This window comes from Ambystoma mexicanum, chromosome 2p, assembly GCF_040938575.1.
Source record: "Ambystoma mexicanum isolate Mex_15411 chromosome 2p, UKY_AmexF1_1, whole genome shotgun sequence".
Lineage (NCBI taxonomy): Eukaryota > Metazoa > Chordata > Amphibia > Caudata > Ambystomatidae > Ambystoma > Ambystoma mexicanum.
The window spans coordinates 1,350,074,321-1,350,101,790 of record NC_090923.1 but is presented as its reverse complement, the minus strand read 5'-3'; the positions used below and the strand labels follow the sequence as shown (position 1 = coordinate 1,350,101,790).

Here is a 27,470-nt window from a genome sequence, read left to right as displayed (position 1 = left end):
ACTGCACAAAACCACTAGGATGCAGCTAAACACTTCATTTTTGGCCATTGATGGGAAGAACGGAAAGACCCTAAGCCCATCCATCGAACTCAACCTCAGGGAGTAGATCAGCAAGGGGGTTACATAGGATTAAGGACGGAATATCACGAGAGAGAGTAGAAATCAGGAAAATTGATCCAAAGGCTAAGGATGAAAGTAGAAAGGAGTTAAAAGGAAGCAGACCACCTCCTCTGATCTGTTTTTCCTGTAAAGAAACAGGAGATCTAGCTAGACACTGTCCAAAGAATATAAAAGACAAACCTATGGAAATAGGCTGTTTGAAGGGAGAAGAACGGGAAGAACCCGAGGAAGAGCTAGATACCTTTAGCATTTGTTTGTGCCAAACTCTTACCGAGTTCACATATAAAAAGGCTTGGGTGAATGGGAGGCAAGGGCGGGCCTTGATCAACTCAGGTAGTAAGCAACCCGTTATATGGGCCGATTTAATTACAACAAAAGATCTAGACAACACAGCCCTAGTTAGAGTGACATGGGTACATGGAGACAATGAGGTATGCCCTAAAATACCAGTACACATTGAAATCCGAGGCAAATCCTGTGAAATACCATCAGCCATAATTCCCAGGCTCCCTGGAGAAGTTATTTTAGAGCGAGACTTCCCCATCTTCTCTACTCTCTTATGGGAATCTCCACCCCCCCTTCGGAGATTTTGTACCCCAGAGATACTGGCAGATGAACTGGTACTCCCAAAACTCTCCAATCTGGGACTGGGAAAACCCTAAGCCTATGAAACCCACAACAGCCCTTAAAACCCAATTCATAGGTTATTGCAGAAAGACTGGTAAAACCACTCCACCTCTTGTCACACCGATCACAACCAATCAGTGGAATTTGCGAGAGTTCCTGGATATATCTCGTCCCTGTTCTCATCCAGGTCTTAACAGGGAACCTGGACAAAGTACAGGCATATCCACCTTGCCTAGGGGAAGGGTATGTGAGAAACCTGAATGTGTCTCCCTGACTAGCCCGCGGGGATCTGTCATCCAGGTGGCCAGGACACAGCCATCGCTATTGGATCCAGTTCCTGGCGGTGGACCAGTGAGGGTGGATCACCTGGATGGGAGGTCCTCATGGAGTGGAAGTGGGACACTGGCGGGTGAGACGCAGTATCCCCTTCTTCCAACATCTTTTCCCCATCCTACCATATAGGATACTCAGAATCTCTACCCCCCCCTTTCCGACACAAACACTTTCACACACCACTAAAGATAAGACTAACACCAGAGCCGTTTACCTGATATGTCCAAATACAAGGGTCAGGCAAAATCAGGCAATTGACCAGAATCACACACACCTGACTGACCTTTGCCGTCCACACAGGGATGAAAGGTGGAGCACAAGAGCATACTACGAGCAATGCAGACCGCACAATGAGACAGATATCCCAGTATGCCAATTCAAGAGGGGGAGAAAGGCGGCAAGAACCAAAGGGGCGACAAGGAGAGACGCGACCTTGCCCTTTCCGACCCAGACCCACAAAGCCTCTGTGAAAGGAATCATAAGACCGCGAATAATAGTCAGGGTGTCTTGCAGCAGATGTCAATGGAACACAAAGCCCTCCTAAACTGATAACCAGGACAGGGAGAGATGTTTACTACCGTGATATAGTCCTTGACTCCAGAGACTCGAAAAGCCACGAGGTTCATCACAGACGTTGAGTCAAGGGGAGAACCGATAAGAAACCGAACTGTGTTGAACAAAAGTTGCAAATGGCAAATAAAGGGAAAATCAAAGAACTGTTAACTGCTAAGGGGAAACCCAGTGCAGAGGGGTCCAGCACCACGTGGGTGCTCACTCGAGAGACTCTGGTTAATTTCCCCATTGTTGAAACTACTGATACCAGAAGGCCTTCAGAAAGCCACAATGGAAAGGTCAAAGTGGTCATACAGGCGTCTCGCCTAATCCTCTGTAGATTTGAAAGTCTTTGACCGGCACGTAATTGGAAAACTAACGGAAGGGAATCCCGCATAGTAAGAAAGTAGAAGAAACTGAGAGACTGGCAAATGTGAACCAGACGGAGGGATACCTGTACAACAGGCAAACCATGATGCCCCAATTAACTTTTTGTTGGTAAGAGTGAACCCGATGGAGGGATGCCGACAGAAAAGGGCAAAGCATGAGGCCCCAATGAACATTGTGGTGGCAAGAGTGAACCCGACAGAGGGATGTCCACAGTGGACATTAAGACTTGCGAATGCGAAAGGTGAAATTGTTTTGGAATAAAAACCGTAGTGAACCTGATGGAGGGAGGCAAATATTCAAGAAAGTTCTGAGCCCAGAAGAGATGGGGATCCAGGGGTGGAAAGCCATCACCCAACGACACATGAATGCAGCAGATGTATAATTATTTTTAATGCAAGCCATAGTGAACCTGATGGAGGTAGGCCGGCATTCGAGAGGGGTCTGAGTCCGGAAGAGGGAGACTCAGGTGCGAAGAACCATCACCCATGTGCAATCCGAAAGAAACTTTTGGTCATTTTTTTTTTTTAACATATCAGGCCCTCAGAAGCAATACATTTAACAACCGAAGGTCCTGATATTGCTCAGAACTTTTGTGGATCTGAACCCAGAAGAGGGGGATCCAGGAGTGCAAATTCATCACCCAACATACATGCAAAAAGGAACTTTTTGTTTGTTATTTTGAACACATCAGGTCCTCTGAGGCAAGAGACTTTTTGTAGAAAAGAGACTTAACCACTGAAGGTCATGATAGCTGTGAACGGAATTTTTGTCTCGTGCTGAGAAAGCTCGAGTGTGTGCTGTGCTCAGGAGTCCCGCCTTGTCCCATGCTCAAAATTTGGGGAAAGGCGATGCCCTGCTATCACACCCTGACTTATCATTTGTGAACACTTCTTTCTTTCGTGTGAATCCTATCCCACACTCTTTTTGTATTTAGTTGTAAGGATTGGCAATAGTTTTTTATTTTAGTATCGGCCCTTTTATTTGACAAGACACCACTGGGACTGTCTTATAATTATTTGATGGTCGTAGCTTGCTCCCATCTTAGATTTAGGTTTAGATTAGGCGTTTTTCCAATGCATATACAGTTTAATGAACACCCTTGAACTGTGATCACTTGTATCTGTCTTTACTGTTGTCACTGTGAGTTCTTTATATATGGTGTCAGTGGGATATTGTACTGTTTATTTATATAGCGCCTAAACACATGAAAGTGTTTCAAAGCGCTCCAAGAGGGTGGGAACAAGGAGAAAAACAACAGTCACTCAGAGTCCTTGAAATTCTGAGACGATAATAGTCTGCACAAGCAAAGTAAGTGCATAAACTACATTTAACAATTGAGACACAGCAAATAGGCCTAACAGCGATTCTGCAGTTTTACCAGTGCAATTAAGGAGAGAAGACAAGGCAGAACAGACAGACGATCATCAGGCACGTTGCATTTGGGTCGTGCAAGTGCATAGAAGGTCACAGGGAAGGGGAGATCCAAGTGCACCCATTCGGCATGGACTTGGATAAGTGCAGAGAGAGCCACTCTCTTGAGTTATTCTAAGTGCATTGAAGGTGGGTGGGAGTAGGGACATGAGGCAAGTGCTTTGGAGGACTGGCAGTGGTGCCCGGGACCGTTGAGACTCTGAGTTACACCAGGCGGCCAGTCAGCAAGCTGTAAGGATGAGGAGGGAGAGCTGGAGAGAGCAGAGTTCTAGGTTAGCAGGCTAGAGGGAGAGCGAAGGAAGAGAACAGGGAAGGTCTTGAGGAGTTTCCGGAACTTAAGAACGTCAGGCTCAAGATGGAGGGTGGCAGGGAGGCTATTCCAGATGGAAGCACCTGTTGACGATAAGTATCTCCCTCCAAATCTCTGCTTGGAGAACCGGCTCTCTCGCAGAAGGTTTGAAGTAGATGAGAGGCGGGCTCGTGAGGGACAGTATTTAGGTAGGTAGCGTTGCAGGTAGGTAGGTCCCAGGCCCCAGAAAGCCTTGTGGACAATGCAGAGAGTCTTGAACTTGATCCTTGCAGCCACAGGGAGCCAGTGCAAGATTTCAGCGCTGGAGAGATGGGGTTTCTGGGCTTGAGGCCAAGGATAAGTCTTGCGGTTCTGTTCTGGATGAGTTGCAGAGGGCGAAGGGCAGAAGAAGGGAGGTTGAGGAAGAGGCTGTTGCAATGGTCCAGCCTAGAGAGAACCAATGCTCTGGAGACAGTGAGCCGCTAGGGGAAAGTGAGAAAAGGAAGAGTACCTCTGAGGAGTACTAGCCGATAGACTTTTTAGAGATGTCAGAGATGTGAGAGGAGAAGGAGAGAGTGGAGTTGAAGAGGACCCTGAGGTTTTTTGCCTCGCAGGTGGGTGCGGGCGCATGGCCAAGGGTGTCCGGCCAGAGCAAAATTGGGGAGGTGGGAGCAGGGGTGCATGTCACGCCGCCCCCCACGTTACCTGCTGCACCTATAAAAACAAGGACACGCCCTACCCCGTCTGTGACCTCCACCCCTCTTGCCACCCGACACACACACCTTAAAACATGCACCGCTTTGCCTCCTCGCTTCCTGTACAGCAGGGCACGGCAGGGCATGATTGGCAGGACTGGCGTTTATCGCCCTTCACATCGCTGGCAAACGAAGTGGAGACTTCTTCATCGCCGAGACACGCGGCATTCATGGAAACCTGCGCATCACGGCGCGTCATGGATCACGTGACTCATGGTCCCTTAGCAACGCCGCAGCGTTTTGTTTCCACACCTCACGTGATTACGTTCACGTGTTTTCTTCCGAGGAATAAAGGGAGACCGGAAACTGTAGACGTTGCTTCACAGCTGTTTTCGTCTGGATCACGTGTCGCCCACTACTTCGTTCTAAGGATCTTTACCCATCGCCTGACCACGGTTTGCTTCACGGATTGTTACTCTTGGCCCTTATCTGTTTTTGAACTTTGGACTGAACTTTCGATTACCTGTTGACTGCTACGCTTCGCCCAACGGATTGCTCTGTGCTTAACCCTTCATCTGCCTCGACCTGGATCGCCTGTTTTTGACCTCGGACTGCTTGGTTTTCTCTACGGATCACGTACCAACTTGGGATTTCGGTCCTGCACTAGGTGTTCACCTTGCCCTCTGCCTGGCCCAATAGCTGTCTGAAGGTCAACGCCTCTGTCGGCCTTTCCAGAACCACCTTCATATCCTCACAGGTACATTGTGTTCTTGTTTTTGGCATTTAGTATACATTGCCTTGTCCTGTATTCTAACCACATTGCACCTTGCCTTGCAGCGCTCAAGGGGTTCTTCCGGCTGTGTCCCACGTCCAGGCTTGCGGACTTCCACCTGTGGCTTCAAAGATCATACAGACAGTATTTCTGGTGTTGTCAGTGTGATACTTGGGGACAGAGGGGTTGCCCATACTCTGCACGACCATCAAGTTTGTAACAGACTGTGAAGCCCTTTTGGTCGTCCAGAGTATGAATCCCTCCACCGGGGATCCAGTGACCGCGTTGATGCAGGCAGTGGAGGCCCTCAGGACCGACATGGCTGCCGCCACAGCAGCCATACATCACCATCTGGACGCCTTACAGAGCACCCAACACCCTTTACCCGCAGACGCTGAGTTCGGGGACCCAACCCCTCCAGACCGACTAGCACCTGTTCAGGCCCCAACTCCCACTCCAGTGTTACTCCCGACACCCGTTCCTCTTGCCGCTCCAGAACGCTACCAGGGGGACCCCCGGAAGTACCGTACTTTCATTAATCAATGCAAGCTACATTTCTTGTGCAGACCTTTGGCTTTCCCCGATTCAGTCACTAAGGCCGCATTCCTTCTGTCACATCTGTCTGGGGTGGCGGCCACCTGGGCAAATCCAATGTTGGAGAATGATCATCCCGCTTTGTATGATTTTGATCTTCTCACAGCCGAAATGGCCAAAGTCTTCGACACTCGTTATAAGGCCCAATCAAGGGACCTAGAACTCTTGGATTTGACACAAGGGAAACAAACACTAATAGAGTACATCACACGGTACAACCAGCTGGCCGCCGAGACCTCCTGGCCGGAGGAGAAAAAGGCTATCGTGTTTTATCGTGGGCTATGCAACACCATGAAGGATGCACTCTCGGTGATTCCTGCCCTTCCTTCGGTGTTCACGGATCTGGTGGATCTTGCCTTACAGGTTGACGCAAGGCGATCCGAGCGGAGGGCAGAAACAACATTCACTAGCCAATCAAGCCCGAGCACTTCTAACACCGCTTCTGAACCTATGCAAATAGGAGGCATCCGAAGTCCATTAACATCATCCGAACGTGAACGTCGGAGGGCTGAGAACGCCTGTTTCTATTGCGGGTTGAATGGGCACTATGTAAGGGAATGCCCCCGACGCCCCAAGAACAAGACCCCGGGTTTTCAGAAGGTTCGCCCATGATACAGGGGGCACCGGCGAGCCTGTCTATGACCCCCGCTGAACCCGCCTTCGGTCCTATCAGACCGGTGGTAGTCCAAGCCCTTCTGAAACCCACTAGAGAGATCGCACACATCTTACAGATTGTGATTGACTCCGGGGCCACTGGTTGTTTTATCGATATTGCCTTGGCACATCGTCTCAATCTGCCCTTGGTTAGAAAAGAACACCCAGAACCCGTACACGCGGTTGATGGCACTTCCCTATCCTCCGGCCCGATCAAGTTCCAGACTGCTCCTCTGGAAGTAATGATACAGAGTACCCATAGGGAAACCATGTCGTTTGACCTTATCACTACACCACAGTTTGGCATCATTTTAGGGATACCCTGGTTGCGACAGCACAACCCCTTGATAAATTGGGGGACGGGACAAGTCACATTTGAGTCAGAAGTGTGCCAACGCTTTTGTCTCACAGAAGGGGATTCGGTCTCCACTCCTGCTACCATCCTTAGTGCCATGGCTTCCACCCACATCGATGACATAGCCTCCAACCCTGTGCCCTCGCATACCGTGGGGGCCGTCATGTCGAACATACCCGCTGACTATCACGATTTTCATATGGTGTTTGACAAAGCTACTGCAGAAGGTTTACCCCCACACAGACATTACGATTGTCCAATAGATCTGGTCTCAGATGCTCCCATTCCCAGGGGTAGGATCTATTCATTATCCCAGTCAGAGGAACGAGCTCTCAAAGAGTACATCCGTCGGGCCTTACAACTAGGTCACATCCATCCCTCCTGTTCCCCTGCTGCTAGCCCGATTTTTTTTGTGCCGAAAAAAGAGGGCGATCTACGCCCTTGTGTGGACTACAGGCGATTGAATTCCGTCACAGTAAAAAAGAGGTATCCCCTCCCGCTCATCTCCACGCTGTTGGACAGGTTGACCAAGGCATCCATATTCACCAAGCTGGATCTAAGGGGGGCATACAACCTAGTCCGGATGAGGAGTGGAGATGAATGGAAGACGGCATTCTGTTCCCGACAGGGGTTATTTGAATATACCGTGATGCCCTTCGGGCTTTGTAATGCCCCCGCAACATTCCAACGATTTATCAACGACGTATTTTCTGATATCTTGGATACGTTCGTGGTGGTATATCTGGACGATATATTGATATACTCATCCTCTTTGGAGGAACACGTCGGTCATGTTAGGGAGGTCCTCTCTCGCCTCAAGGCGAACGCCTTGTTCGCCAAACACGAGAAATGTCTGTTCCATACAAAGGAAGTGGAGTTCTTAGGCTTTCACATCTCCCCCGGAGGGTTATCCATGAATCAGACTAAGGTACGGGCTGTCACGGAGTGGCCGACTCCCGCTAACATCAAACAGCTCCAGTCCTTTCTCGGCTTCGCTAATTTTTACCGGAGATTCATCGCCGGCTTCTCTTCTATTGTTTCGCCTTTGACCGCTCTGACTAGTCCTCTCGTCCCGTTCACCTGGACCTCCGTACACCAGGAAGCCTTTGAGACGCTTAAGTCCAGATTTGTTTCTGCTCCTGTCCTGCAACACCCTGACCCTGGTCTTCCCTATGTTCTGGAAGCGGATGCCTCCTCGTCTGCATTAGGTGTGGTGTTATCTCAGCCTTGTTCAACCACGGGTAGCTTACATCCAGTAGCCTATCACTCTCGGAAGTTCTCGGCTGCCGAGACACACTACACCGTGACCGAGAAAGAGTTATTGGCTATCAAAGACGCCCTCCAAACGTGGCGACACCATCTTATGGGGGCAAGATATCAGACGGTGGTTTACACAGATCACAAAAACCTGCAAGATCTGGCCTCCCTGAAATGTATAAACAGTAGACAAGTGCGCTGGCATTTGTTCTTTGCTGCCTTCGATTTTGTTGTTAAACACAGACCGGGTCATATCCATGGCAAGGCTGACGCTCTTTCCCGTTCTCCTGGTGGGGAATCACTATCATTGTTTCCGGACACACTGTTAGGGAAGGGCCATGTGATATGTATGTGTACACCATCCCCACCCATGCTCACCGCCATCAGACAATGGGTTTCTAACATCCTCATGCGCTCGTCGAATGGGACATTGCCCTCCAAGAGGGGTTGCCGTTTATCCAAGGCAAATTGTTTCTCCCTACATGTGATGTACGTAACCAGGCGCTTGCCTGGTCACATGATGCTGCTATAAACGGCCACCCGGGGCAACAACGCACCCTGGAATTGCTACAACGTTGGTGCTGGTGGCCATCCATGAGGAAAGACATAGAGCACTACGTAAACACCTGCTCGATATGTGCCCAATGCAAAACACGCAGAGGACGGCCTCTAGGGTTGCTCCTACCATTGCCCATTCCCCCCAGGCCTTGGCACACTATCTCTATGGATCTCATCACAGATCTTCCCCGCAGACAAGGTCACGATACCATATGGGTTATCGTCGACTCGTACACTAAAATTGCCCGGTTCATTCCCTGTACGGGCATACCATCAGCCCCAACCCTGGCTGGCCTGTTCTTCAAGTCAGTCTTCTGCCTCTTTGGTCTGCCGCAGGTCATCATATCGGACCGTGGATCGCAGTTTACGTCCTGTTTCTGGCGTGCTCTTACCAAGCTCCTGGGTATTGATGCTCGCTTCTCCTCGGCCTATCATCCCGAAAGCGATGGACAGATCGAGCGGGTTAACCAAGACCTTGAACAATACCTATGTTGTCTGTCCCTTCAGTACCAAGATTCCTGGCCCAATCTGCTTTACATCGCGGAGTTCGCCTACAACAATTCCCGACATTCGTCCACTGGGTTTTCCCCCTTCTATTCGTTGTATGGGCAGCATCCACGCACATTACCGTTCCCTGATTTCCCCTCTGCCACTCCTGCAGCTGACGCCTGTATGCGCGATCTAGCTGGCGTCCATGCACAGACTCTGGTTCATCTCCGTGAGGCCCAGTCGGTGATGAAGGCTAAGGCGGACCGGAAGCGGGCTGAGGCACCGGAATACCATGTGGGCGATCGGGTATGGCTGTCGACCAGACATTTACGGATCCCCGACTGTCGCAAGCTGTTGCCTCGCTTTGTGGGCCCTTATAAGGTCATCAGGGTCTTGAACCCTGTGGCTCTCCGGCTGTCTATTCCTCCTGCCTGGCGGATCCACCCTGTTTTTCATACCTCTCTCCTCAAGCCCTTCCTGGCTCCTACTCGTGTCCTGATTCCTCCCGCCCCTGTCTCTGTGTCTTCTCAGGACATCTATGAGGTCAGCGCCATCCTTGGTTCCCGTGTCCATAGGGGTTGCCTCCAGTATCTGGTGGACTGGCTGGGTTATGGTCCCGAGGACCGTTCATGGGTTCCCTCCCGAGATGTCCGGGCTCCGCTTCTGGTTTCACGGTTTCATAGGGATAACCCGGCCAGCCCACGGGGTCGTGGGCCTTTGAGGGGGGATTCTGTCACGCCGCCCCCCACGTTACCTGCTGCACCTATAAAAACAAGGACACGCCCTACCCCGTCTGTGACCTCCACCCCTCTTGCCACCCGACACACACACCTTAAAACATGCACCGCTTTGCCTCTTCGCTTCCTGTACAGCAGGGCACGGCAGGGCATGATTGGCAGGACTGGCGTTTATCGCCCTTCACATCGCTGGCAAACGAAGTGGAGACTTCTTCATCGCCGAGACACGCGGCATTCATGGAAACCTGCGCATCACGGCGCGTCATGGATCACGTGACTCATGGTCCCTTAGCAACGCCGCAGCATTTTGTTTCCACACCTCACGTGATTACGGTCACGTGTTTTCTTCCGAGGAATAAAGGGAGACCGGAAACTGTAGACGTTGCTTCACAGCTGTTTTCGTCTGGATCACGTGTCGCCCACTACTTCGTTCTAAGGATCTTTACCCATCGCCTGACCACGGTTTGCTTCACGGATTGTTACTCTTGGCCCTTATCTGTTTTTGAACTTTGGACTGAACTTTGGATTACCTGTTGACCGCTACGCTTCGCCCAACGGATTGCTCTGTGCTTAACCCTTCATCTGCCTCGACCTGGATCGCCTATTTTTGACCTCGGACTGCTTGGTTTTCTCTATGGATCACGTACCAACTTGGGATTTCGGTCCTGCACTAGGTGTTCACCTTGCCCTCTGCCTGGCCCAATAGCTGTCTGAAGGTCAACGCCTCTGTCGGCCTTTCCAGAACCACCTTCATATCCTCACAGGTACATTGTGTTCTTGTATTTGGCATTTAGTATACATTGCCTTGTCCTGTATTCTAACCACATTGCACCTTGCCTTGCAGCGCTCAAGGGGTTCTTCCGGCTGTGTCCCACGTCCAGGCTTGCAGACTTCCACCTGTGGCTTCAAAGATCACACAGACAGTATTTCTGGTGTTGTCAGTGTGATACTTGGGGACAGAGGGGTTGCCCATACTCTGCACGACCATCAAGTTTGTAACAGTGCTGTTGAGAACAATCTGTTTTACTTGCATTGAGGCAGAGGTCGTTTGCAGCACACCATGACTGAATAGCGGACAGACAGCTAGATATGAGAGAGTAGGAGGAGGTGGCTGAAAGATAGTTGTGTGTCATCCACAACACTGGAAGTTAGAGGTGAAAGTGGCAAACACACGTGCCAAGGCAGATATATAGATGTTGGAGAACCAACTGGATAGGTTAGATCCCTGGGGAACGCCACTGGTTGAGAGAGCAATAGTCGATAGAAAGGCTCTGAGTTCCTTCTGGGATGGGCGGTCGGAGAGAAAGGAGATTAACCACACCAGAGCCTGACCTGTGATTCCCAGGGTGTCACAGAGACGTGCAATCAGGATGTTGTGGTTAACTGTGTCAAAGGCAGAGAAGAGGTCAAGGAGAATGAGGACAAAGGAAGTGTTAGTGTCAAGATTTGAAAACAGGTGTTCACAGGTGTTCAGAAGAGCAGTTTTCGTACCTCTGGATGCTCTAAAGCCAGACTGATGGCCATGAAGGCAGCCAATAGATTCAGTGTGGCGAGTCAGCGTGATAGCCAACTTCTCCAGGAATTTGCCCAAGAAGGGAGTGATGGAGATAGGGTGGTAGTTTGCCAGAGTGGAGGGGTCGGCAGAGGGTTTCCTGAGCAGAGGGTACACAAAGGAGTGCTTAAGGGCAGTTGGGAAAACTTCAGTGAAAAAGGAGAGATTGCGGAGATCAGCCAAGGCTGGGGCGAGGGTGTCAATATTGTCCTTAATAGTTTTTGAGGGGCAGGGGTCCACCTGTTTGGATGAGGTCTTCATAGACCAGACTTGTCTGGTGACCTCATCAGGTGAGATGGGTGAGAGAGAGGAGGGGGGGGCAAGGGAGGCCCCGGTGTTGGTGTATGCTCTGGGGTAGAACAGAGGGAGGACAGGATGTCTTGGGTTTTTGTGATGGAGTGTGCAGCCAGGGCCGAGCAAACGTCCTGGGTGGGTGTGACAGAAGAAGAGGCTGCTGCAGGATTGGTCAATTCCTTGCAGACTTTGAAAAGCTTGGCCGTGTTGTTTGATGCCGCGGAGATTCAGGCTTGAATATGCACTCTTTTCTTGGAGCGGATGCAGAGTCGATATGGCCTCTGAAGGAGGCTGCAGGCAGTTTGTCAGATGATCTGCCCGATGAGTTCCATTTGCGCTTAGCTGCCCTACATTTGCGTTTAAGGGCAGCCAGATCGGAGTCGTACCAAGAGTTGCACTTTTTGGAAGGCTTCAGTCAGACACTCATGGAAGGGGCAAGAGTGTCAAGAGTGTTGAAGATCGAGAGGTTGAGGTTAGCGAGGGCTGTGTCAGGGTGGGAGTCAGCCGTAAAAGTGGGAGGAGGAGAGTAGGTGGAGGCAAAGGCAGCCGCTGTCACTTTTTTCATGGGTCTGGTGACTTTGAAGCAGATTAGCAGTGCCAGGTGAGTTACTGCAAGAGGAGAGGAGAGTATCGGGTGTGCTGAGAGAAGAGAGAAGTCTGTCCAAGAGAGAGAGGTAGTGAGAGGGGTAGAGAGAGGGATATCAGTAGAGATGACAACATCCAAGGTGTGGTCTGCAGTGTGCGTGGGGCCAGAGGGTAGGATAGATAGGGAGAGAAAGCCGCATAGGTTGCGGAAAGATCCTGAGTAGTCAGGAGAGTCCAGATGGATGTTGAGGTCACCCATCAGGAGGAGTTGAGAGGACGAGGAGAGTAGAGAGGAAGCCAGGTCAGCCCATCCCGAGAAGAAGAGAGTGGACTGTCCTGGTGGCCGATAGAAGGTGGCCATAGTGAAAGAAGATTTAGCGGAGAGTGAGAGTCTGCAAACTAGGCACTCGAAGGATGAGCAGACCTGAGTAGGGATGATGGATACAGGTATCCATTCTGCGAAGATCAGTGCCACTCCCCCACCTGTCTTTTTGGGCCTAGGCACAGAGAGGATATTGTAGCCTTCAGGGAGGAGTGTGTCAAAGCTCGTGACGGAGCTCTCCTTTAACCAGGTCTCAGTGATGGCGAGCACATCAAGATCCATGAGTACGAGGAGGTTGCAGAGGTCGGACGAGTGTTTGACGGCCTAGCAAGTGTTGAGAGTGGCAATGTGGAGCATAATGCCATCTTTGAGGGTCTTTCTCAGGGGATGGGGGGGCACAGGGGATACTGGAGGAATGTGAGGAAGCCAAGGCGAACAAGGGAGCTGGGACAGTACGGCAAGGCAGGGGCGCCTGTACGGAGGAGGAGGGTATAGAAGGCAAGAGAACCTGGACAGAGGGAGAGGTGAGTTTAGAGAGGCGAGGGAGGAGTCTGTCGAAGAGAAGAAGGTTGGATTGAGGACCCTGGACCATGATGGTTCCATTGAGATAAACAATAATGAGGACTTTGGAAATGGCGGAAGAGGTCAAGGAGAACCTCACAACGAGTGACATCATTAATGGGAGAAGAGGCGATAGGAGAGAGAAAGCCGACCATGTAACGAGTCCATAGGTCAGGTGCATTGACGAAGAAGAGGATGTCCGTGATAGTCTCTCTGGCGGAAGCCATGACACAGGTGTCTGCAATAGGAAGGCCTAGGTTGGAGCTCAGTATGTCCTTCTTAAGTTTCTTCCGGCCATATTTATTAATAGGAGATAGTGAAGCAGTTGGACGGGATAGGAGGGATAGAAAGCAACATGGTTAGCTGCAGTGGAGGGGTGGAGACACTTACCAGTCTGGAGCACTGATGCACTCGCAGGAAGGGTGTCGGGTGCAGTGGGGGGCACAAGGGAGGGGGTGTCAGAAATGCTGATAGTCACAATAATCATTACAAACTTTAACAGCTGGCCGGTTACCCCAAGGACTCACCGTTACCTCTCTTCCTATCCTGTGACTGACACCTTCCAGCAGGAGAAGACTCTCCTTGTTCCAAACAGGGAGATGAAAGTGAAAGCCTCCCAAGTACCTCTTCCCCCACCCAGATAACCAGGTAGGAGAAGAGGTCCCAGGGAAACCCTCTGGGGAAGAAAACCCTGTGTCGAAGGTTGCGGGAAAGATGTCTTCAATTGCAGCGGAGATTCAGGTGAAGTCCGGAGGACGTTCGTCTTGAAAGAGAAAGAAACTGGTAAGTATAAGCAGGTAAGTGAAATATGGAAATGTAAGAGGTTTAGGAATGTAGATTACCCTTAAACAGGAACGATGTGTGGAAAAAGGTGCCAGTCAGAAACTTCAGAAAACCTCTACGATAGTAAGGAAAGGTTGTGATTAGAACTAGTAAGAGAACTAGATCGAATAGGGGAAAGCCACGGGGGAATCTTTACCTGAGAGGGAAGAAGGGCGGAGCTAGGAGTTGTTTCGATAGTGCAGGGTTTTGCACGGGCGGTCGCAATACCGGTGTAGCATAAGCCTGTAACTATGAGAAGGAAGATAGAATAGTGAGTCGGGAAAGGTAGAGAAACTGGAAATCAATATGCCGGAGAGTCCCGAATGAAGCTTACCGCTCCGGAACGAGACCGGTGAGAAAGAGATGGAGTCTGTGAAATCGGGAGACAGAGAGGCGGTGAGGAGTGCCCTAAAATTGAGACAGGGTAGGAATGTTTAGAATACCGAAAGGTTAGTGATTAGCAAGACGTATCAGGATACCTAGATGCGAACTTACGTAGCGTTGTTGTAGCAGAGTAGCAACGCATTCGTGTGCTGATCACAGGAACAGATATACCTACACTCGGGTAGGGAGACAGCACTTCCTGGATACCGAGTCGTGCAGAGGCTAGACCCGCATCTCTAGTTGCGGCGGCCATCTTGCTAGTAAAAATGGCTGACACCCGCTTTCCTAAGGTCCATCGATGCTACAAGGACCACCGCCTTCGGAGGGGCGTGACATGGAGAGACAGAGGGAAGCCATGATGGTTCAATTGAGAATACATTAAGGATATATTCCATTGGTTCCATATGATTCAACTGATAAAATTTGAAACCTATGCTAATTATTGTGGTACCACCGGAAGGGGAAAATAAAATGGTTGCTCTCCTAGATTCTGACCGCATATCCACACTGAAAAAGGTTTTGTCCTCTCAATTGCTTGTCCCACCTAGGCAACAGGATCTGTTCTTTAAAACGCAAGTGTTGCTAGACAATCTTCCTCTCTTCCATTACAACATACAGCAGTGGGACCAAATAATCCTCAAAGTTCAACCTATGTTTTCTTTTAAAGGTACCTCCGGTTCGCAAGTTGGCGGTTCTGATTATCAGTTTCAGGTTCTGTAATTCGGCTGACCTCAGCCCAAGTGTCTTCACCAAGCTTATGGCAGTGGTGGCATCAAGTTTAAGGAGGGAAGGGATTCACATCTACCCCTACCTAGATGACTGGTTGATCAGGGTTGTTTCTCCGAAACAGTCTCAGAATCATCTTAGTTGCACCTGCCACTTCCTCCATGAGCTGGGCTTCTCCCTAAACTTCAAAAATCCCACTTGACACCTTCACAGAAGCTTCAATTCATTGGAGCAGTCCTGAATTCATTTTCGGGAAAAGCTTCACCACCCGAGTTAAGGGCTCAACATCTCTTGCAGATGGTCCATAAATTCCAGAGTGCCCAATGTTTTCCAGCCTGTGACTTCCCAAGGTTGCTCGGCGTCATGGCATCCTGCATTATTTTGGTGCCAGAAGCCCGTCTGAGAATGAGATTCCTTCAGTGGGCTCTCAGATCCCAGTGGTCTCAATTCTCTGGCAGAATGACGGACCTTCTCCAGGTCCCGACAAAGGTCGCCCAGGATCTCCTGTGGTGGGCCAGCTGAGAGAATGTGATGAGAGGAGAACTCTTTTGGCAACCATGGCCGAAGACGACAGTTGTGACAGACGCCTTCCTCAGACACCTTCCTCAGAGGATGGGGAGTGCACATGAGAGATCTTTCAATAAGCGGACACTGGTTTCATTCGGAGTCCAGACTTCATATCAACCTTTTGGAGATGAGGGCAATCAGACTAGCACTGATGGCCTTCCTGCCCTCTGTACAGGGGAAGAGTGTCCTGATAATGACAGGCAACACAGTGGCCATGCACTACCTCAACAAGAGAGGAGGTGTAGGGTCACTGCCCCTGTGCAGAGAGACAATGCAGCTCTGGTTCTGGGCACTGAGAGAAGGAATCACTCTTCTGGCGAAAAGAATATGGCGGCGGACACTCTGAGCAGGCAGAGCAGAATCTCCCAAGAGTGGGAACTAGCTCAGGGAGTCCTTCTGGAGATCTTTGCCTTTTGGGGAACCCCTCAAGTGGATCTGTTTGCGACCAGTGTCAACCAGAAGTGCAAGCTGTTCTGCTCTAGGTAATTTCCCCAAAGAGGATCTCTAGGGGGCGCATTCGTGGTGGAGTGGGAGTTTCCACAGCTGTACATGTTTCCGCCAGTCCCCTTCATTCCTCATGTCATCAAGAGGTTGAGGAAGTTCTGGAAAACCATGATCCTGATTGCTCAGGATTGGGCCAGGAGAATGTAGTACCCGGACATTCTAGAAATGGCAATCTGCCCCCAATTCGCCTTCCCCAAAGAGAGGACATACTCTCGTAGGAGGGAGGTTGCAGTCTTCATCCAGAGATTAGGACTCTCAACCTTCACGCCTGGTGTCTGAAAGGGTAAGATATAAGGATCGGGACCTTCCGGAAGACGTAATGGAAGTGTTGCTTTCGGCAAGGAGACCAGTAACTAAATCCCTGTACTGCTGCCATTGGAATACGTTTAGCAGCTGGTGCAGGGAAAATAAACTAGATCCTTTCACGTGTAAACTTCCCCATGTGTTGCCTTTCTTCCTTAATCTGACCCATTCTGGGTTGCAAGTGGCCATGGTAAAGGGCTACTTAGGGCACTATCAATCTTCAGAAGATCTCCAGATGAGGGGTCCTATTTCAAAGTGCTGATTGTGGTACCATTTCTGAAGGGCTTAATCAATTTGTTTCTGCCCACTCCCTTCATGGGATTTAAATCTTGTATTACAAAGTCTTATGGAAACTCCATTTGAGCCCTTACATTTGTGTCTTTTGAGGATTCTCACTAGGAAAACGGCCTTTCTAGTAGCCATCACATCTACCCGTATGGTAAGTGAGCCACAGGCCTTATCTTCCAAAAAACCTTTTACGTCCATTTCCGAGGATAATGTCATTTTAAGAGTTAGATTATCTTTCCTTCCGAAAGTTGTGTCAGCGTTTCATTTAGCACACCTCCTCCTCATCCATCAAAACAGGAGGAGACACTACATTGTCTAGACCAGAAAAGGGCACTAAGCTACTACATTACAAAAGCTAGTATTTGCGAAGATGATCAGCTTTTCATTGGTTATGCTGGCCAAAGATTAGGCATGGCAGTCACAACACAAACAATCTCTAGATTGATTGTAATGTGCATAACAACTCATTAACAGGCAAAGATTTGCTCGTAGGTTTGAGGGCGCATTCCACTAGAGGGGTGGGTACATCTTCAGTTCTGGAAAGAGAGTTGGCGATGCGGGACATTTGTAGAGTGGCAACCTTGTCCTCCCTGCATACTTTCAGTACATTTTCCTGTGCGGATTCTTTTTCAGGAGAGGAAGCCAAATTTGACACGGCTGTACTCCATAATATTAACAGATAAGAACATTTTTGGCACCCACTGCCTAACTCAAACTGCTTAGAATTTCCTTGTCTTACATCTTCTTGCCTCGCAACGTCAAGATTGTATCCTCCTATGACACAGCATGCAAGTTAAAGGAGGGAAAAAACAAAGAATTGAGGTAATGTTCAGCACGCATGCTTTATATACCAGCGTTGTTGAGAGGGACGATACGGAGGCCATCATGGACCAAGACTCGACGTCGCACCACTCTCGATCCTATGAACATTTCTTCTGAAGCAAGCTGCAAGCAGACTTGAATATCAAAGATGGGGAATACATGAGAGGAACATCCAGTTGAAAGAATGTTACCACAGGTAAGTAACTTGTTCATCTCCCTCTTACTGTAAACTTTCTCCTAACCCTCACCACCTCCTCTCACTCCTTCTCTATCACCCACTCTATTACACACTCTCAATTACAGTTTTAAACCTTTACACCTGGTACCACTCTTTTACTTTCAATAGCTTACCTGCACTTGTTTCCACAAAAGCCTCGACACACTCCACCATCTTCCTTCCGCCTAGTCTCTCGGTCCACCACCTGACATCACACACACACATTTCTCTTTGCCGTTTCCACAGGTCTTTTATACCTGTGAATTCCTGGTTTCCTCCTTTCTCCCTCTTCCCATTGGTGCTGTCTCTCACCTGACTCTTGCAGGCAATCTATCTCTGTTTTTTCCCTGTGGCTGGACCATCATGCTATTTGCCTTCAAAAGCCCTCTTTAGCTCCACCCCATTCCTATGCACAAGCTTTTGTGCAATCCCTGAAGTCTGTTCAGGTCGGTGTTCATTTGGGGTCCTGTTCTGTGTTTGCTGTGGTAAGTCCACTTTGATGCATGTTTGGTGGAGGCTGGTGTACACTAGAGCTCTGGGTCCTGTGTCGGATGTGTTGTCTCTCTCTGTCTGCTTTTCTGGTTTCTCTGCTGCCACGTTGCGTTCTAGATCCTGGGGTCCTGCAAATAATGAAAGTGAATTCTGGCAAAAAAAGAGGCTGACGGCATTAAGAGATCAACAGTGGTACCACCATTCTCAAACAAGGCACATTTAGAGGGTTCAGGGACTGGGCCCTCCAACCCCTTTCCCCCATCTTTGGGGGAGGATATGCTCCGGCATACATCCTGATAGGCTACCTACCCCCGGTTGGGAGGGCTCCCTCTTCCCCATTGACACACCACTCGATCCTTCCTGCTCTTGCTGACTATGAACTTGCTAGCCTTTTACACTTCCTGGGCATTCCAACCTCCTCCAGATGCCTTCCTCCTACCATTTCGAGATGTCATCATCCTACCATCTCCTGCTGACTTCCAGCTTCCATCTCCTTGTTTCATTTTACTATCACATCTACCACCTCTCGATGTCCTGTTACCACTTCTTGATGTCTCTATTCTACCACCTCTTGATGACCTTCTACCATCTCTTAATGTATGTTATCCGCCTCTTCTATCCGGCCACCTCACCTCTTACCTGCCTCTCTTCAAACTCCTTCCACAGACTCCTTCATAACTGTCAGCTCAGTTCAAATTGCTGCCGCAACCTCATTGTCCAAATACCAACACCTCCACTTCCTGAGATGTTGCTTTGATATTCTAGTGGGCCCCGTCCCTTTCGGCCTGTGTGGGTGTAAGGGCTTCCACATATGCATCCACATTAGGGCTGCAGTTTGATTGGTTACAGTATAATGCTTAACCTACACAGGGGAAGCATATGTCTTAGTGTGTGATCTGAGCAGCGGCTTGGCTGCAGCTTCAAGAAGCCAATCCGCCATCTTGGATTTCTGGTCTTTGTGTGTCTGCGCATGGATTCCAGCAACTGTGGACCACTGCGGAGCACATCCGCAGGGGACCCGACGCAAGCCTTGGCAGAGCCATGGAGTTGTTATGATAGATTCTGATATAAGTCGTGCCTGCATCTTGCTGAATCTGGGTTAGAGTGTGGTTCAAGGCCCAGTGTGAGGTTGTCGGTCTCCTAGCAAGACCCTCACAGCACAAGTTGTACTTTTGCCTCCCATGTGACGGTCTCCTGCCCAGTGACAAGGTCTAACTGAGGGTGACCATAGGGCCCTCGCCTTACCGCCCGGTACTATCAGCCACTTGTTCAGAGAGCTTTCTGATCCTTTCGTCTCCCCAATGTAAGTCCCTAAAATAAGGTAAGGGACTTTGTCTCACATGCGCTCTGTAAAATGTTGGAAGTATATAGCAGATGGTGGAGACAGCGTTTACATGTCTGGATCTAGAACTAAGGTAACAGTAAGCAGTGCTGAACTTGTCGACCCACTGAATAGTAAAATGCAGTCAGGTGTTTCAGGACAAACAATATACGGTGCAAATAATCTGTACTGAAAACTACTGGAACTAAATGTTTCTCATACATATCTATTGTGGATCTTCTGACTGGATTATACTATTTAGTTGGCCAATGAGCATAGTAAACACTCCCATTACGCACAGGAACCTACTTCCTCTATACACTAGAACACGAGTCTGCTCTAATGTTCACATTAAGGGAGTACCAGTTCTCACATGCAAATGTTTTGGAGCACTACACTTTCCTTATGGTCCTTTTTATACAGCACTCTTCTGCCCAAGCCCCCACACACACCCCACACAAGAAGTGTGAACCACATAAAACCAAGAGCTCACTCTGCCATGTGCTAAAACCAGGACTATCTCTAGTCCGGAACAGGAAACTAGCAGCAGCAACCTTTGATGAGTCCTCCTGACATTGCTCATGGGACTTTTCACAGTCTATGTCCTTGAGCTGTGGTGGAAACAAAGCATTTGTAGGCAAAGGTGCACCTTGACTCTGGCATCACGTACAGACTGCGGTGCATTGAGGTCTGCCAGAACATATTCGACCTCGGGCTGAAGGAGATGGCAAAGCGTGAAGCGGAGGTTGCGGCATTCGACGAGTGCCTGCTGGAGGCAATCAATGAAAACCAGGAGAAAGGAGCGACGCTGCTGAAGGAGTTTGAGGAAAGAAACTTTGACGTGAGTGATTGCTGGGGTTGGCATGCCCTCTCTTGTTTTTATAAATGTTTTAAAGTGCATGCACGTTTCTAGCGTAGTTGTGTCTCAGAGGTGGGGCTTGTTCCAATGGATATTGCGCATTGTGACGGAGAGATGATGAGGGTATGGGTTGAGGGGTAGTTGAAGAAAGGTGAGCATGGAGCACGTACAATTAGGTGGGTAAGGAAAGGCAGTGGGCTGAGGTAGAGTTGTGGTTGTGTAAGGTTGTGTGTGCATGTGGACTCGACCTCGATAGTTTGAGCTAGAGGCAGTGCAGGAATCCAGAGGCTGTAGCATCAGAGGTTTGTCTAAACAACAGATCAGTTCTGGAATGACCTTTTCTTTGCCAAGTATAGGCTTCATATGAGCACATTCTTGCTGGGTGAGGGAGAGTAAAGACAAAACACAGTTTGCTTTAAATCTTCTTACCTCTGCATTTATATGAAGTATATGTATCCCTGCAGGTAGGTAAAGCACACGCCTAATCCCACTGGATCATGGTGGCTCAACACACATTTTGAATTTCACCTGTTGCTGGGCAGATTTGCATTCTGACCCTGGCTGGAGAGTGTACCAACTAATATCCGAATACAATCGGGAATGAGTTTTGCCGGCCTCAACTAGTTTTGGTGCACGTGCCATACCTTCCTCGGCAGAATTTGCCCCACCTCACAAGTTTAACACTGCCAATGCTGCACATGCCGGAAATGAATAGCATTGTTCCTCAGTCAGAGGTCTGGGGCATTCTTGTGCTGGTAGTGCCCGGGCAATAGCTCCCTATCCCAGTGGCAGAGCCAGGAGGGAATAGGGGGAGGCGGACACCCCTTGCTCCCCCTGTTGCCCAGTGCACCCTATTATATCCCCACACCCCTGGTACCAAAAGCAGCCTCTGCTACTGCCCTGTCCTTTACTGGCCCAGAAAGTATGTTCATGTTTTGAGTTGGCTGTGCCGGGACCAGCACCTGTGACCTGCAGGATGAACACAGATCACAGTATCGAGCACTTGTCATGTGTTGCATTTAGGCAGCAGCCCTGGGCCCTAGGGCCATACTTATAATGGGAAACACTAAGCTGCAATAGCCTTAAGTGTAAAGTGCTTTTGGATGCAAAGCCAGTACTTGATCGTGGTGTTACAGATGGCCTGGTGCCACTTGGCAACTATGTTCTCTATTGGGCATAAAAATCAAAGAAACGAACATTGACAGTCCTTATTCCTCATGTTTTATGTTATTTATTGCGTTCTAGTTCGAAACTTGAACTTTTCGCAAATCTTTACAACACTACATTCCCTCCTGCTTTCGGTATAGAGGTTGCCAACCTTTCACCCTCCCCAAACAATCCACTATCCCACGGAGAGGGCCTCGGAAAATGGATTTTCATGCCGGCGCAAATGCTGTGCCATGGGGTCTGCCATCGTTATGCGCCAGCAGAAAGCAAGCAGTCACCATACGGTATCCATTGTAAATGCCACCTGCCATGGGCACATCACAGGGTAATGATCCACCCCCAAGTTATGGCTCCACGCGAATCTGAAGGTCATGAGTTGGAAGGGTCATTTCCTAAGCGATAATGACCCTTCCTGCGGTCCAGATGGTTATTAGCACATTGTGGCAGTAGCAACCCATTTTTTGTAGTTTTGGTGCTAAAGTAAAACATGTTATTTTTGAAGTTAATAAGATAAATAGACACACTAAGTTAGTAAATTAAATGTGGTTTTATTTGTTAGTATTTAAAAAACATGGTTGTCTTCATAAGTTAAGTATTTTAATTGCAACCTCGTTGAAGTGAACAGGTTAACATATGAGCATGCGCTAGGTGTTGTGTAAAAGTACATGGTTTTTCTATGAGAGTCAAAGCATTTTCCAATGTATTGCGTTTCTCTTTCGTGTGTTTAATAGCACGTTGCAACAAAAAAAAAGGGTCCTCCCAGAGAAGTCTTGGCAGTAGTTATTGATTGCACTCCAAACATTCTGATTGGCTGAGAGGAGGTCAATAACGATCGCCGTGTGCTAATTCAGAGGTATATTTAGTCTACTGGTGTATGTCTTGTTTGATTGCACCAAATCAAATATGTCATTTTTAAACCTCTCGTATAGCAAAAGGTTTTTTGCTATAGTTAGATGAATAAGTAGAAAATAAAATAATGTGAACACCGAATGACCTCATTCCTTCAGTTTCTGGCTTTCAAAGTGTTTAAAGTTAATTTATTGTGTTTAACCTCAAAACTATGGTGGAAGTATGGTACACATTTTTTGTGGCATGTCCCTCATGTAGGCATTTATTGGGGGGTGGGGGGGACTATCATGTATCTGTGTCCCTGCGCAGGGGAGCACGCAAGATCTATCATAAACGACTCCCTTTCCTCCGGTATATTTCCCGAGGCATTCAAAATGGTATACGTCAAACCTCTAATAAAAAAATCTTCGCTCGACCCTCTCGAGGTCAAAAACTACCGCCCAATCTCAAACACCAGGTTCCTTGCCAAACTCATTGACCGAACCGTCTACTCCCAACTAAATGCCTTTATCGAAGCCAATAACCTCCTAGACCCTGCTCAATCAGGTTTCAGATCACGTCACGGAACCGAAACCACCCTAACGTCGATCTGGGATGACCTCAAAATGACAGCAGACGCCGCAGGATGCGCAGCACTAATCCTCCTTGACCTATCCGCTGCCTTTGACACGATCAATCACTCAATCCTCCTAGACCGCCTCCACTCCCTAGGAATCCGTGGAACCGCTCTTAAATGGATAGCCTCTTTCCTCAAAGACAGGCACCAAATAACTACACTCTCCGGCTTTACCTCCCAAGCTCGACCAGTCGACACGGGAGTCCCTCAAGGAGCATGTCTATCTGCCCTGCTGTTCAATCTCTACCTGACCACCCTCCCGCCAATAATTCGCTCACACAACATCATATGTTACAACTACGCCGACGACACCCAACTAATCATAAAATTCCTGAACTCGAAACCCAACTCCCGACCCGACCTGGCAGCCTGCCTCCTTAACATTGACCGCTGGATGACCCAAAGCCACCTCCTCCTAAACCCCGCCAAAACAGAAATCATGGTGTGCGGCAACTCCGATCTTCTTCCGCACCCTCTTCCCTGGCCACCCGCCATGGGCAACTCACCGACACCCTCCAACACAGTGAAAAATCTTGGATGCACCCTAGACTCCGGCCTAACACTCTCGCGCCAAGTCAATAATGTCTCAAAATCCTGCCACTACCACCTTAAAACCCTCAGGCGCATCTTTCCATACCTCTCATTTCCGAACAGAGTCTCTGCCGTCCAATCAATCGTTATATCCAGACTGGACTACGGAAACCCCCTATACCTCGGAATCCATGCCTACCAGCTGAATAAACTCCAAAGAGCACAAAACGCGGCAGCCAAAATGCTACTTGCGCTAGGTCCAAGAGACCACGTATCCCCAGCCCTCAAGACACTGCACTGGCTTCCAGTAGCCCGTAGGGTGGCTTTCAAAACCTTATGCCTCACCCATCGAGCACTGCATAAAACTGGACCTCAATATCTTCAAGAAAAACTAATACCATATCATCCCTCTCGCACCCTAAGATCAAGCTCAGCCGGCCTCCTAACTATTCCTAAGACAAACTCAATCAGGATAGGCGGAACATCATTCTCAGCCCAAGCTCCAACCCTGTGGAACTCGCTCCCACCCCACATCCGCCTAACTGAGGACTTAACATCCTTCCGCAAACTACTGAAAACCTGGCTCTTCCCCTAAAACCAACCGGCTTCCAAACTAGCACCATCACACCGACCTATCGAGGGGAAGAGTGTTGAGGGCGGATGTGTGTTGAGGGCGGATGTGTGTTGAGGGCGGATGTGTGTTGAGGGCGGATGTGTGTTGAGGGCGGATGTGTGTTGAGGGCGGATGTGTGTTGAGGACGGATGAGTGTTGAGGACGGATGAGTGTTGAGGACGGATGAGTGTTGAGGACGGATGAATGTCGAGGGCGGATGAGTGTTGAGGGTGGATGAATGTTGAGAACGAATGAGCGTTGAGAGCGGATGAGTGTTGAGAGCGGATGAGTGTTGGGAGCGGACGAGTGTTGAGAGCGGATGAGTGCTGAGGGCGGACGAGTGTGGAGGGCGGACGAGTGTGGAGGGCGGACGAGTGTTGAGGGCGGACGAGTGTTGAGGGCGAATGCCTGTTGAGGGCGCATGAGTGTTGAGGGCGCATGAGTATTGAGGGCGCATGAGTATTGAGGACGGATGAATGTGGAGGACGGCCGGGTGTGGAGGGCGGCCGGGTGTGGAGGGCGGCCGGGTGTGGAGGGCAGCCGGGTGTGGAGGGCGGCCGGGTGTAGAGGGCGGCCGGGTGTGGAGGGCGGCCGGATGTGCAGGGCGGCCGGGTGTAGAGATCGGCCTGGTGTGGAGGGCGGCCGGGTGTAGTGAGTGAAGACATGAGTGGAGAGAGGAGACGTGTGTGGAGAGAAGACGTGTGTGGAATGAAGACGTGTGTGGAATGAAGACGTGTATGGCGAGAGGACGTGTTGTGGCGAGAGGACGCGTTGTGACGAGAGGACGTGTGTGGCGAGAAGACGTGTGTGGCGAGAGGACGTGTGTGGCGAGAGGACGTGTGTGGCGAGAGGACGTGTGTGGCGACAGGACGTGTGTGGCAAGAGGACGTGTGTGGCGAGAGGACATGTGTGGCGAGAGGACATGTGTGGCGAGAGGACATGGGTGGCGAGAGGACGTGGGTGGCGAGAGGACGTGGGTGGCGAGAGGACGTGGGTGGCGAGAGGACGTGGGTGGCGAGAAGACATGTGGTGGCAAAAGGACGTGTTGTGGCGAGAGGACGTGTTGTGGCGAGAGGACGTATGTGGCGAGAGGACGTATGTGGCGAGAGGACGTGTGTGGCGTGAGGACGTGTGTGGCGAAACGACATGTGTAGCGAGAGGACTTGTATGGCGAGAGGACGGGTGGAGGGCCGACGAATGTGCATGGATCCTTTAAAAAGATCATACCTCATATCACACCCCACGCTTACTCTCTCCTTACACCACCACCCAACTAGAACACAGAGATACTATGACACCATTCGGTATAACTGTTCTCATATCAACATCTGACGCTGCTCACTCCACATCACTCTATGTAAGCACTGCTGGTCTCGCACCCCCAGCCAGGCGTTCTCCTCAGGCCTTACGCTGCCACTCTCGGTCTGGATAATTTCCTGCCAGATTCGAACACATACTCCAGACCTCTCAGCCACCACACCTACCGCTATGAAGCAGCTTCCACAGGAATTCTCGCACCAGCTGCACACATACCAGATGCGCACTCGCACCTATTGGACCCTCTCTCCTCCCTCTACTGACAAGAACTTCGGTTCCCAAGGGCGTTCAACCTACCAGCGCCTTCAGACCATACCAATGGTATATAAGGCGCTATATAAGTGCAAAATAACATAACATAACATAACATAGAAGTCAGCGATCCCACGCCTGCATATTTGAGTGACAGTTTAGCCACAATGTGACTAATGTGCTGCCACAACCGGGAGAAAAACGACAAAGAGCCTCATTACCATGGGCGTCATTTTAGGGGGTTACAGGGGTGTTTGTCCCCCCCAACTTTCATGGCACACTATTCTGTCCCCATTCATTTGGCTGTGGCACCTTTTCTTCAGATTTCATGTCCCACCCCCAACATTTTTAGCAAAGTTACTCCACTGCTCATTACGCGTATCTGGTGTGCGAGCAAAGCGACAGTAACAACATTACTGCCACGTTTACCGCACCGCAATATTTCGAGTTTGGAAGCAAAGTTTAAGAAATAACTTCAGCACCTGGCTGGACGCAGTTCCCCCACTTTCCCATCGCAAGATGGAGGAGTTACAATTGATGGCAATTTCTCAGAAGCCCAAGGGCGTTCTATGTAATTGGTATACCACCTTTGAATCTGGACTTCCGAGGTGGTATTATGAGGGTAATAGTAATCAAATATGGACCGAAGGCCGCTGGGAATTTTGCCAAGCCCTCGATAAGGCCCACAAAGCAGTTGCCCTCAGTAGAGATTATTTTTACGGAATATCTTGAATACCTCGAAATAAAGTCTTGCCCTTTCACTGACCAGCATTAGCTCCCACTTTGTGCAACATATGTTGAGGTTGCGTGTACACTTTTTTGAGATTTGTGACCCTAATTAAGTCCTCTGGAGGTTTGAATGGAGCACGCACATTTTGTGAATCTCCCTGCCCTTTGACTCATTTTGACCAAACTTGCTAAAAGAACTGAGCCAGACAGAGAATTCATTCCCCCCCCCCCCCACCCCCCAAGATCACTCAGTGTAATGTGGGAGAACCAAGTTTGCCTAACCCACCAGACCAAACCTCTTATTTTGTTGTACAGCGATTGACTTACAACGTTGCTCATCATTGTAAATATAGTTTATTGAGCACCATCATATAGCAAAGGAAAACTAAGTTGTAAAGACAACAGGGAGAGTGGGGCATGGGTGAGCTGTATGAGGAGCCAGAGGACCAGTGATTAATCAGGGCAGGTATATGGTCAAGTGAAGATGGAGTCAGGTGGGGATTCAGGAAATCCAGGTTAGGATCCGACTGGAAGGGGCATGAGTTGGCATCAGAACAAGCACTAAGTTCAGCGGTGTGTAGGGAACAGCGTGGACATATTTAGGGGACGGATTGAAGTGCAGGTGTCTGGGTTTCTATTGTTACTGTTCAGACGTAAATAACCCTTGGATTTTATGTCTGCTTTTCTTTATGAACATGTGCAGATTCTGATTGAGCTCCAGCATATTGCAGACACGACTATCCTAGACGCAAAATTGGCAGAGTACAATCAAGACATCAGCTCGCTGAGTGAAGCCCTGATGACCCTGGAGATGCAGCTGGTGGATCAGCTGGAGGTAAGGTGTCAGTGAACATGAGCTTAGTTGCTACGATAGAAGTATGGCAGACCAACACAATGCATTACACAAAAGTATGAATTTCAACA

At 49.5% G+C, this 27,470-nt stretch overlaps 1 protein-coding gene across 2 annotated transcripts in view; it reads left to right on the top strand.

Annotated features, from left to right (window-relative positions):
- The window catches only part of DRC3 (dynein regulatory complex subunit 3), a 742,340-nt gene that overhangs the window by 540,101 nt on the left and 174,769 nt on the right, over positions 1-27,470 (top strand). For both annotated transcript variants that reach the window (XM_069645719.1, XM_069645718.1), the window contains exons 8-9: positions 20,280-20,454; positions 27,250-27,381. In XM_069645719.1, coding sequence (XP_069501820.1) covers positions 20,280-20,454; positions 27,250-27,381 — 307 coding nt within the window. The remainder of the gene's footprint in view (positions 1-20,279; positions 20,455-27,249; positions 27,382-27,470) is intronic.